The sequence below is a fragment of the Monodon monoceros genome, unplaced genomic scaffold, assembly GCF_005190385.1.
Source record: "Monodon monoceros isolate NGI ecotype Baffin Bay Population unplaced genomic scaffold, NGI_Narwhal_1 Super_Scaffold_22, whole genome shotgun sequence".
Lineage (NCBI taxonomy): Eukaryota > Metazoa > Chordata > Mammalia > Artiodactyla > Monodontidae > Monodon > Monodon monoceros.
This window is the reverse complement of record NW_021703779.1, coordinates 66,685,298-66,697,149: the sequence shown is the minus strand read 5'-3', so window position 1 is coordinate 66,697,149 and position 11,852 is coordinate 66,685,298. Positions and strand designations below refer to the sequence as shown.

General features: G+C 33.2%; 1 protein-coding gene across 1 annotated transcript; it reads right to left on the bottom strand.

Annotated features, from left to right (window-relative positions):
• Positions 1–3,487: 3,487 nt before the first annotated feature.
• Positions 3,488–4,688, bottom strand: TENT5D (terminal nucleotidyltransferase 5D). The gene has a single exon (XM_029240199.1). It carries the CDS (start codon positions 4,673–4,675, stop codon positions 3,488–3,490), a length of 1,188 nt encoding a protein of 395 aa, XP_029096032.1. The 5' UTR covers positions 4,676–4,688.
• Between the last annotated feature and the right edge of the window lie 7,164 nt (positions 4,689–11,852).

Sequence of the window (11,852 nt, the reverse complement as noted above, 5' to 3'; positions counted from 1 at the left end):
AAGATCCCACATGCTGCGGAGCGGCTGGGCCCGTGAGCCATGGCCACTGAGCCTGCGCGTCTGGAGCCTGTGCTCCACAACAGGAGAGGTCACCACAGTGAGAGGCTCGCGTACCACAAAAAAAAAAAAAAAAGAATATTTACCAAACTGTAGTCCCACATATCTCCCAATCCTGTTGCAATGTTAATTTACAGAGTTACTTATTTTAAAAAAATCTTCTATAAATAGAACTGCTATATTCATATATTGATATAATTTTGAAAAGCATTACAATCTTTAAACTTCAAAAATTTTCTCAATTATACACTTTAATTTATATTTTTAAAATTGGGTGAATATTTTCAGATAATAGATCCATCGAATGAAAGGAGTTTTAATCAGATCTCAGGCGTTTTGCATATTGATATCTTTATCAATGTCTAAAACAAAAAGGTGGCTAAAGGCAAATTTTAAAATCACTTGAATTTGGAGGTATTTTAATAGAGCCTTTCTGAGATAATACAAAAAATGGAGTTTGGGTCCAGGAGCTTTCCCACTTTTTAAAAAGATATTCACAACTTTTCTAGCTCTGATATTTTGTCTTTAATTTAGCTGGGCTCTCATTTAAAACAATACTTAATCCTTCTCTTCAGTTTTCTTTGACTAAACTGGACATCAGTCACTATTAGAATAACTCTGAATTTAAAAGTTACAAATACTCTAGTAGTAAAACTGATAATAACATGTGAATATTTGTGAAATGCAAGAATATTTTAGTTTTTAAAAATATGTACCAATAACTGACACCAAATATATCTCACTGATATGAATGCTAGAAGTATATCAAAAGGTTTTTCTTTTTTTGGTTTTGGTTAGGTTTCTGGAGGGAAAAAAACAACAACAAAACAAAACTCCTGAGCCAAGACTCAGTCTTGAATTGTATAAAATAAAATAAGAAAAGACAGCATCATTTCTCTCTTGTAATGGGATGACATGCTATAGAGTTATATTTTTAACTAACTTCTATTAGCTCCTTTAGGACAAGAGGCTAGCACTCATTTCCTTATTTTAAAAATTCCATTTATTATCCTAATGAACAGAATGAGATAATAGTGCTTCTCAACCCAACTAGCCTAATCTTGGAGATATATTCATACACTATAGAAGATAAATATTTTTCTGCTTGAGTTGGGAGCAAAGAGGACAGCCTAGCTTGATGATGGTATCAACAGAAAGAAAGCCATGATAGATAAAGCTATAGCTTTCTCTTTAGTGATACCATTCCCTTCAACAAGTTTGGATTCTCTCTCTTGAGAAAAATCTGAACTTTTAAAATGCCAATTCTGAGCTTCTTTGCTATAATGGAAACACATGATTGACATGGTAGGAGGAAGCATATAGCTTTCAGGCCATTTTCCCAACAGGAGAATACCATAGGGGATTTGCTTTTTAGGGAAGGATTTCAAATTCTCAAAAGGATCAAAGGAAACTAAGGGAGCACATGGATGATAAGATGTTTCCAAATAGCTTCAAAATTCTGCGTTCAGCATAAAATGCTACTCTGGAAAATACTGAACCTTTACCCCTGACTCATCACTATCATAGTTCTTTTATTCTTAAATACTTTTCCTATATCTTTTGTAAATTTGTTGGTACTGTTAATATAGCATAAAATCCTTCAGTTTTATGTAGAAGCACTCTCATTGATATGGGGATATATGTATATGTATAACTGATTCACTTTGTTATAAAGCAGAAACTAACACACCATTGTAAAGCAATTATACTCCAATAAAGATGTTAAAAAAAAAGACACACTCTCATTAACTGAAAACTAAACAGTATACTTAGGGCAGAAAGATCAATCATTTTTAGCCCATACATTATACTGATAGATGACTGAATTTTCTCTTTAAAATAGCATTTTAAAATTCTTTATTTGTCCCAAGCAAGGAAGTGAATCCATACAATGTTTTAAAGCTTCACGGTTATGAGATATATATATATATATATATATATATATATATATATATATATATATATTCATATACTGATGGCCAGTGGCACTGTGGTATAAAACATTTCATAAATATTGGTTATTTGAAAATGCCATCTTTGGTGTACTTCTTTTGTCCAATACTGTAATATAGAGAAGACAGATTAAGCACAGTCTATAAGTGACAAATTCTCAGAATATGCCTGTTGGATCATGTTGTGATGGAAAACCTTGTGGCGGTCAATGAAAACTGAGATGGAAACTCATAAAAAATTAGAAGCAAGCAAAAATAGTGAAGTTATCTGATGGTCTTATCTATATTCATTCAGGACAGCTCCTCCCCTTCTGTCATCCCAGGTAATCTTGGTCATGGATTATTTTCTTCATTACAGGAAGAAAATACAGTTTTAATCCCACTGGAAGATTTGCTAGCTGCATATCTGATGTTGTGAGTAGATATTCAGATACATGATGAACATATACAATTGTTGAATAAATTACAGCATTATGCAAAATCTCACATGATGAGGCACTTGAGTGTCGTGTTAGAAACTGATCTTTGGAAAGGCAAGATGGAAAAAAGCCTCATTTAGTAATGATGAAAATATTTTCACTTACTAACATTGAACGTCTCCACATATTAAGATGTTGGTCAAGTCGGTCATAAAAATGGTAAATGCAATAGCTAAAAACCTCTGCCTGTTTTTTGCTGTTTGACATGTAGAGTCTCTTTTTAACAGATGATGATAGAAAACTTTCACATTCAGAGTTGGTCATTTTCATTCTTTTCAACTTGTTTGGGGGAAAATGAAGAAATCTGTATAAGTGGTCACAGTATTGGCTGTCCAGCTGGACGGTACTATTCTTCAGATCCACAAGTCAACTTATTTGATAGTTGATAAATTACTAATGGCCAATGTTTTCCAGAATCATTTTTTCAGTGTTCCTTCAAACTATAGTAGGATTTTGTATCTAACCCAATTCAATTGAGAAATGAAATATATGCTTACAAAGTCCAGGGTTTTAATATCTTCTGAATCTGTTGTCTTTGAAATTAGGCATTTTTGTTAGGCATTGAAAATTCATTGATGGTAATATTCACTAGCAAAAAATTAAGTAAAGGTAACAAAGGAATTGACTGAATACAAAAATGTTTGCACTGGTCTTTACTGTACATCTGGATTTTAAAATATGTCTGTTCTTTTGTATTTTAATCAAAGTTGCAGGCATCTCTAATGTATTTGTCATAGAAAATTTGAAAGTCATAAGTAGTCAGTCAGACTTAAAAATCATTTTAAGTGGTCCACAACATTTGAAAGTTGTTATAGCTAATTGATAACATTTGAAAATCATTTAAAGAGGTCATTTCACAGATGATATTGTATTTACTGTGATGGTTTAAGCTATAATTGATGAAAAATTGTTGGTAACTGCATAAAAGTAAAAATAGAGCTTAAATTTTATGGAATTTGGAAAATTGCTTTTAAGAGGTGTTTAATTAAAGCAAAGTTTCTACTGTGTTTTTTTAAAAGCCATACCATTTGGCATATGAAAGTGTAGTGGGTGGTATGGCTGAAACAATGTAGGTGGTAGTACAGATGTTACATAATACGTAGGGGACCCTCCCCAAGCAGCAAGGTATGGAGCAGGCAGATAAAAGCAAGTTACCTTGCCTGTATTAGGTAGGATATTCTGTTCTCCAAGTACTTTTAAAGCCATAAGGGTGATCATATTGAGGGTCTGTCTTCTTTTATGACCCATGGGGAGAACAGTGCTTTCATTCACAACTCCATGCAAGGTCATGAGGTAGTCATACTTTCTCTTTTCTTCACCTATGAAATGGTTGTAGAGGTATGATTCAATCTTCTTTCGCTGTTCTTCTATATCAGGAAAATCAATGAAAAATCTAGAACACATATAACGTTCTAGGGTCTTGATTTCTGCTTCACAAACTGGCTTAAAGTTATGAACCAGCAAGTTACTGTATTTCAGAAGACCACCACCTCTAATTTCTTCAGGTTTTCTGGTAGATATAAGCTTGTGCTGCAAGTGTGTCATTGCTTCTTGGAAGTCTCCATACATGCTTTCAGCTACCACAACAGGACATAATTCTTTGGTTAGCGTACCACTTTTGTCACTGTAGAAATCTAACATGGGATCCAAGATAATTTGAAAGGAATCTACACTAAATTCAAATTGTCGTCTGAGTGAATTCACAAATTTTAGCTCTACATTCTTCCCAGTGTTATTAGAAAGAGAGATAAGACTCCAACGATCATGCTTATTGCAAACTTTGACCATTTTCTGCACGTAAGCCTCTTTCATAGTCTTTAGGGTGATCTTTTCCTTTTTAACACCTTTTGGTAAAAAGTCGAGTAGGCAACCTAGAACTACATCCTTAACAAGCTGAAATTCCTGATCACTTAGTAGTTCAATACCTAAAATAACATCCAGATCCTTATAGCTCATGCCATTGTAGCTTGCAAGTATGTAACTTGCTGTGGAACCATTCAATCGGGTATCTTTAACAATAATTCCTTGCTCTATCAGTTGATCTTTCACAACATGAATGATATCTTTCGGTTTCACCTCCAATGTGGGGAAATTCCCCCTTCCATGAATTGGAATTACTTCATCTAACACTTGATGCAGTGTTATAACTTGATCCCAAGTGAGATTGCTGAATCTGATTTCAGACATTATGAAGTCAGTAGGTCAACTAGAAAGTAAGCAAAATATTGAGAAGAAATTTAGCATCTTGATATCAGTGTTATAGCTAAAGCATATGAAAAGTAAAAAATAGATTTACCTTCAACATAAATCAAACTAATATTAGGCAGTAAATTATCAATGTATCTAATTGTGTTCAAATCTATAAGTGAAATAAAAGCACTATGATTATATCAAATTTGTTAGATTGATTGGTGCATGTAAACAGACATTCTCAGGGATTTGTTAGAGTTGGAATTATTTTTGACGTGAAACGGTGGCCTTCCTCAATCTTTCCTCATGTAAATACTATAACAAGTATATTTGTTTGGTGGTATAAATTTTGTTCATGAGATAATCAGAGCACATAATTGAGGTTAACTGTCATGAATTTAAAGTGAGATCAGATAGCATGTCTGTGTGTGGTAGACCCAATTGACTGAACAGCATAATGTTTAAAAGCAATATATAGCATCTTTAATCCAAAAGCATCAGAGCATTCTATTATTAAATTTTATATATATTACTGCTCTTGTTTTAAAGAATGTTACTGAAGTCCATTATTAGATTATTAATTCCTTGAATTGCTTGAGGATAAGGAGAGTACCTAATGCAACACCTCCTCTATGTTCCTGGTAGCCCTTAAAGAAATGTTGGTTAAAGGAAATAATGAATGTCATTTTAAAATAGAAAACAAATAGTATTACTAAATTTGTCTCCAAAATGAGCAAGAATATACAAAAGCATAAGATTCATAATTTAAAAAAATGTTTTCTGCAGGTGTGTAATATGACATGCTCAGAAAATTTTACAGTTGGGGGAATATTAGAAAGCTAAAATTATAGACACTATAAATATAATTAAATATAATTATACTATTATATAATTAGGTACAATTACAGTTATTACATGGACCTTCAAATACTCTTAAGCTATTTAAGCAATAAATCTAGTAAGTAAAGTTCATTATGGATGTAGCTTTGGGTTTAGGCACTCTTTCCTGAATTCCAGAAATAGAAATTATACAAAGCTTATGACAGATTTGTATAGATAGTATTCATATTTTGCTTATCTAGAGAGCCATTAGAACAGAATATAAATATTTAGAATTTGGTGTTGTATATTTCTATATTTCCCCAATAGAACTAGAGCAAAGAGAATCATCTTATTTCACATCTGTAAAACCAACTTTGACAACCCAAGAATTTTGCAAAAGGCCAATTAAGCAATGGCAGATCTGTCAGTGAGAAGGCTAAACTTGTTTTGTTTCTCTATATGAAATACCCATGCATATGAATTAGAGTATTTATTTTTATTATGTGATGAAATGGCCCATATAATGTGCTGTGTGTTTCATTTTAAGCCACATTAATTGCCAATGTTCACACAGTTTTATCAGCTATGTCAATATCCAAATCAATCCTTAAAGATGAATGAACTGAACTGACTACACATCAGGTTGTTGGATTTTGGTCATTCATCCGTCAAGTGAAATGATCTTTATAGTGTCTTTAGGACAATGGAAAGAACAAAATGCTACATGAAGGATAGAATATGCAATAAGAACTGGCATGCTTATTTTCTAATTAATTTTCCTGGAATTATCACTGAATTATTTGAAGCTAATAAAGTTTGTTATCCTCAAATTCTCCATCTGGAAAAGTAATAGTTAATAACATTGGCTGGCTTCATGTAAGACTTTATGGAGTTCAATCATTTACCTAATAAATATTTTAGAAATATCACATATAAACTATGTAATTTTAATTGTTATAGAAAAAAGTTCCCAAATTCCTTTTTAATATGCAAATTTCTTTTGCAAATGGAAATTTTATTTTCCTTAATGACAAATTTCCTGTGTCAATATTAGCTAAAAGTTAAAAATTCAATGACCTAGGGAATTCCCTGGTGGTCCAGTGGTTAGGACTCTATGCTCTCACTGCAAAGGGCACGGGTTCAACCCCTGGTTGTGGAACTAAGATCCCACAAGCCACATGGTGTGGCCAAAAAACAAAAAAAATTCAATGGCCTAATCCCAGGCCTACAATTCCCATTTAATCTATACTTCTAATCACCAATGATCTGAAAATAAAGGAGATCATTTACATTGTCATACTGACATTACTGAAGTTACCAAATTCTTTTCCATACAGAAGTTTCCAGGACCTTTATGTGCAAATAAAACCATCTAAAATATGAATAATTTAACTATCTAATTGCCAGAATGCAGGAGTCCTTTATCAAAAAGGTAACTTTCAGATCAAGAAATCAGAAGCCTTGCTTTATATGTTGAATCTTCTCATAGATATTAGAGGAAAGGAAGGGACATAATTTTGTTTCCTGGATAGAATCACAGTAAGATCTTGCAAAGATGAGAAAGAGGTCCAGTTTCTCCAAAGAAGACATACAAATGGCCAAAAGGCACATGAAAAGATGCTCAGCATCACTAATTATTAGAGAAATACAAAACAAAATTACAAGGTATCACCTCATACTGGTCAGAACAGCCATGATCAAAAAGTCTACAAACAATAAATGCTGGAGAAGGTGTGGAGAAAAGGGAACCATCCTACACCATTGGTGGGAATGTAAACTAGTACAACCACTATGAAGAACAGTATGGATGTTCCTTAAAAAACTAAAAATAGAACTACCATACGATTCAGCAATCCCACTCCTGGGCATATATCTGGAGAAAACCATAATTTGAAAAGATACATTCACCCCAATGTCCACTGCAGCACTATTTACAATAGCAAGGACATGGAAGCCACCTAAACGTCCATCAACAGAAGAATGGATAAAGATGTTGTACATATATACAACGGATTTTTACTCAGCCATAAAAAAGAATCAAATAATGTCATTTGCAGCAACATGGATTGACCTAGAGGTTATCATACTAAGTAAAGTAAGTCAGAGAAAGACAAATATCATATGATATCATTCGTATGTGGAATCTAATTTAAAAAGTGATACAAATGAACTTATTTACAAAAGAGAAACAGACTTACAGATGTCAAAAACAAACTTATAGTTACTAAAGGGGAAATGTGGTGGAGAGGGATAAATCAGGAGCTTGGGATGAACATGGACATACTACTATATATAAGATAGATAACCAACAAGGACCTACTGTATAGCACAGGGAACTCTACTCAATATTCTGTAATAACCTATATGGGAAAAGAATCTGAAAATGAATAAATGTATGTATATGTGTAACTGAATCACTTTGCTGTACACCTGAAACTAATACAACATTGTAGATAAACTATACTCCAGTAAAATTAAAATAAAAAAAGAAAGAGGTCCAAAGTTTAAGTTCACTTTATAATAGGAAAGTGGTGCAGGAAAACTGATCATAATTGTGCAACTATCTAGTTGATGCTTAATTACCTATGTTAATGATACCCAAACTTTATGGTCTTCAGAATTATCTAGAGAGCTTTAAAAAATACACATATAGAATATTTCAGGCCTAGTATTTCTTGTTAAAAAAGGTAACAGTGAAGCCAACTTGCTAGGATGTGGGAAACCTGTGTCCTAGATTGAGCAATATATTACTTAATTGTTCAAAATCAGGGCTTTAAAAACCAGTTAGTATTTTTACCTTTCTTTATCTATAACTACATACAATTATTTTTTAAATCAAGCTTATTTTTCTATTGAATTAATACCTCATTAACAACCAAAGATTTCTGAGCCACCATCTCACTGAACACCTCTACAGCTACATGCACAGGAAATGCAAGTTAGAATTTTTAAAATTAGACTTAGGAAAATAATTATAAAAATACATCTATGATACACACATTATTATCTATGATAATAAATCTGTGATACACACACAGACACACATATACACATATATGAGCACACAAAATATAATGAAATATATGTCAGAATGGAATAAATATGTCACTTATATTGATCTGAAATCTATACACACTTCCACTAATGCTCATTTCTATTAACATGGATAATCAAGATTTGAGAGTAATGTTATGCTTCTTTGGCACATCTACTATTCATTTTCACATAATGTACAATATTAATTAATGCTATAAGTACAAATTTCAAACATAACATTAAAATAATGATTTATCTTTCATGTGTAGATTATGGTTCAGCATTTAACTGTCACACCTCATATAGCAGAATCAAATACTTTATATCAAAGACAAAAAAGTAACAAAACTTGTCGGGAAATTTGATTTGATTTGATGAACCAGAAAGCATGGCTAAATATAGACTTTGGATGACTATCATATTAGAAGCTTGAAAACTCCAACAAAGCCATCAATATTGCTTATGTTTCTGTCTTGGGCACAGTACAATTCTTAGTTACTGAAAGTGTATTTATTGAGCATGAGGTATATTTTCATGGACTAATAACTCAAATTCAAGGCAGAAATTCTTCAATAATTTGCCACATAAGCCCAAACAGAAGCCCAAAATCTGAAATTCCTAATTATTCTCCAAATATGAGGATCAGCAGTAGTTCACTATTTTAACAGAGCATATAAATCTTGTTCTGACTCTCTGCCTTCTTGCAATTTACTTATCCTTAAAGCTACCACTTTTTACATCTAACTTAACTAATATTAGTGTATCCAACTTTAATAAACACTGAATTCAAAACAAAGTGGTTTCCATTATTCAGTGGGTTAAATTCACCTGGTAATGCAAGGTAAAATGAGTGAGTTGCCAAGATTTCACAAAGGACTGTGAATAGATACTCATATAATAAAATATAATTATTCCCCCTACCACTACTGTATGGGAAATGAAGAACTTAGCCATCGTTTTCATATTTGTATTCATATTAGAATGTTATTTTCAAAGAGAAAAAGACTTAAGATTTACTTTGGAAGGAATAGTTTCAAGGATGCACTATAGTTGAATTGATATGATGATTCAGTGGATCCTTCAGTGAAGATAAGAATTTTCATCTTATCACTAAATAAAGTCATGAATCAACCAGGAATGCAGGGAGAAAAAAGCAAGTAATAATAGAGTCATTTAATAATCTTATATACAAGTAATCTGATGACTGCGGGCCAGTAGTCCTACAAATTATATATATATATATATATATATATATATACACACACATACATATATCACACGCACACACACATTTAGGATACATCAGGATTACATGGAGGATCTGTAAACATAGAATTCTGGGTCCCAATTCCAGCGTTTCTTCTTCGGGTCAGAGGTAGGGCCTGAATATTTGCATTTCTACCAACTTCCAAGGTAATGTTGATGCTGCTGGTAAGAGAACCACACTTAATAATCATTAATCTAAAATAAACTCAGAAAGAAGAGTAAAGGAACAGTAGTCCCAATAGCAATAACTAGTCCCTCATAGAATTTGGCTATTTCTATTTAATTTAAAGCATTACATTGAATAATGTAGATAATTCTGATCAAAGTGAATGTTCCTTTAAACATCTAGACTTCCTATTTTTACTTTGTAACAGTCCAATATTATTTTTTCAAATAAACATTAAAGGTAATAGAAAATCTTTATAAAGTTTGTATTACAATTCTAAAATATAAGTCTAACTTGTACCACTATCTATCGTAAATGATGATATATAGAAACGGACTCCTGTGCTTTAGGAACAGTTAAGACATATACACACATGCCTACATATAGATAAACAGACGAAGAGTTGTTTTTTTTGTTTGTTTGTTTGTTTTTTGCTTTTCTGCCGTATGTGGGCCTCTCACTGTGGTGGCCTCTCCCATTGCAAAGCACAGGCTCCAGACGTGCAGGCTCAGCGGCCATGGCTCACGGGCCCAGCTGCTCCGCGGCATGTGGGATCCTCCCGGACTGGGGCACGAACCCGTGTCCCCTGAATCGGCAGGCGGACTCTTAACAACTGCGCCACCAGGGAAGCCCAACAAAGAGTTTTTGATCATATATATTTTACCAGTCCAAAGAAGTGTTATTTGCTGACTGGAAAAAGGTGTTGGATATTTTATCTAGTATACTGCATTTGTTTCCAAGAAAGAATGTTAATGTCTGTGAGAAATGGTAAGAAATGACAGTGCAGTATTTAATTAAGCAATGGTTTACTCACAAACAACCATTATCCCTTTAAAAATACAGATACCTATTTCAGAAAAAAAGTAGTATTTTTGTATATCAAGAAGAAAACATTATGATTACAAATGATATTACTTTGATGTTTCCATGTGGTATTCAATAAGATGGTAGAATACCCTAGCCAACATTCATAGTATAATGCACTAAATTAAAAGAAAATCTATGAAACAAGCATTAATCATCTCACAGAAATGTCTCACATTATTTTCACCCTGTCAAAAGAAAAGAGTGAAGTATTACATTAACCTAAGAGAAAACTCTTATTGATATCCAACTCATTCAAATCTGAGAGAAAATTTAATAAAATACTGACTGGGATATCAATGAACATATAAGCCATCATGGTCAATACTTTGTGTCTGGCTCTGTAATTTAAAAAATGTAAGATGTCTACTGTTTTGTACTTTTGCCTTTCACAAATATAGTGACGTCAATCGAGTTGTTGGCTACTCAAACCATATTCTTTTCTTTTCTTTTCTTTTTTTTGCAGTACGAGAGCCTCTCCCTGCTGCAGCCTCTCCCGTTGCGGAGCACAGGCTCTGGACGCACAGGCCCAGCGGCCATGGCTCACGGGCCCAGCCGCTCCGCGGCATGTGAGATCTTACCGGACCAGGGCACAAACCCGCGTCCCCTGTATCGGCAGGCGGACCCTCAACCACTGAGCCACCAGGGAAGCCCCTAAACCATATTCTTTTGATTTAATAATTGCTGGGGAGTACAGGAGTAATTGTAGAAGGAATAAAGTATTGCAATAGCTATGTATAAATAAATAAAAAAATCCTTTTAACCAAAGTATCTTAAGTCAGGTTTGATGTTTTTAAAAAAATTCCCAAGACTTAAAAAAAAAGAATTCCCAGCAGAAAACATTTTTTCTTGCTTGTTTATGGTGCTAACCCAAAGCACATGATACCAGTCAGAGATAATAAAAGCAGTGAAAGGCAAAGTGAGTTGCTTCAAATGGGATAAAAGTGACCTCTGTAACAATAGAGAGCTCCAGTGATTTCATTGCCTGATTACAGAGAATGCAAATTAAAAGTGGAAGTC

Coding starts and splice junctions, on each gene's coding strand:
- TENT5D (XM_029240199.1), bottom strand. CDS start 4,675: ATGTCTGAAATCAGATTCAGCAATCTCACTTGGGATCAAGTTATAACA.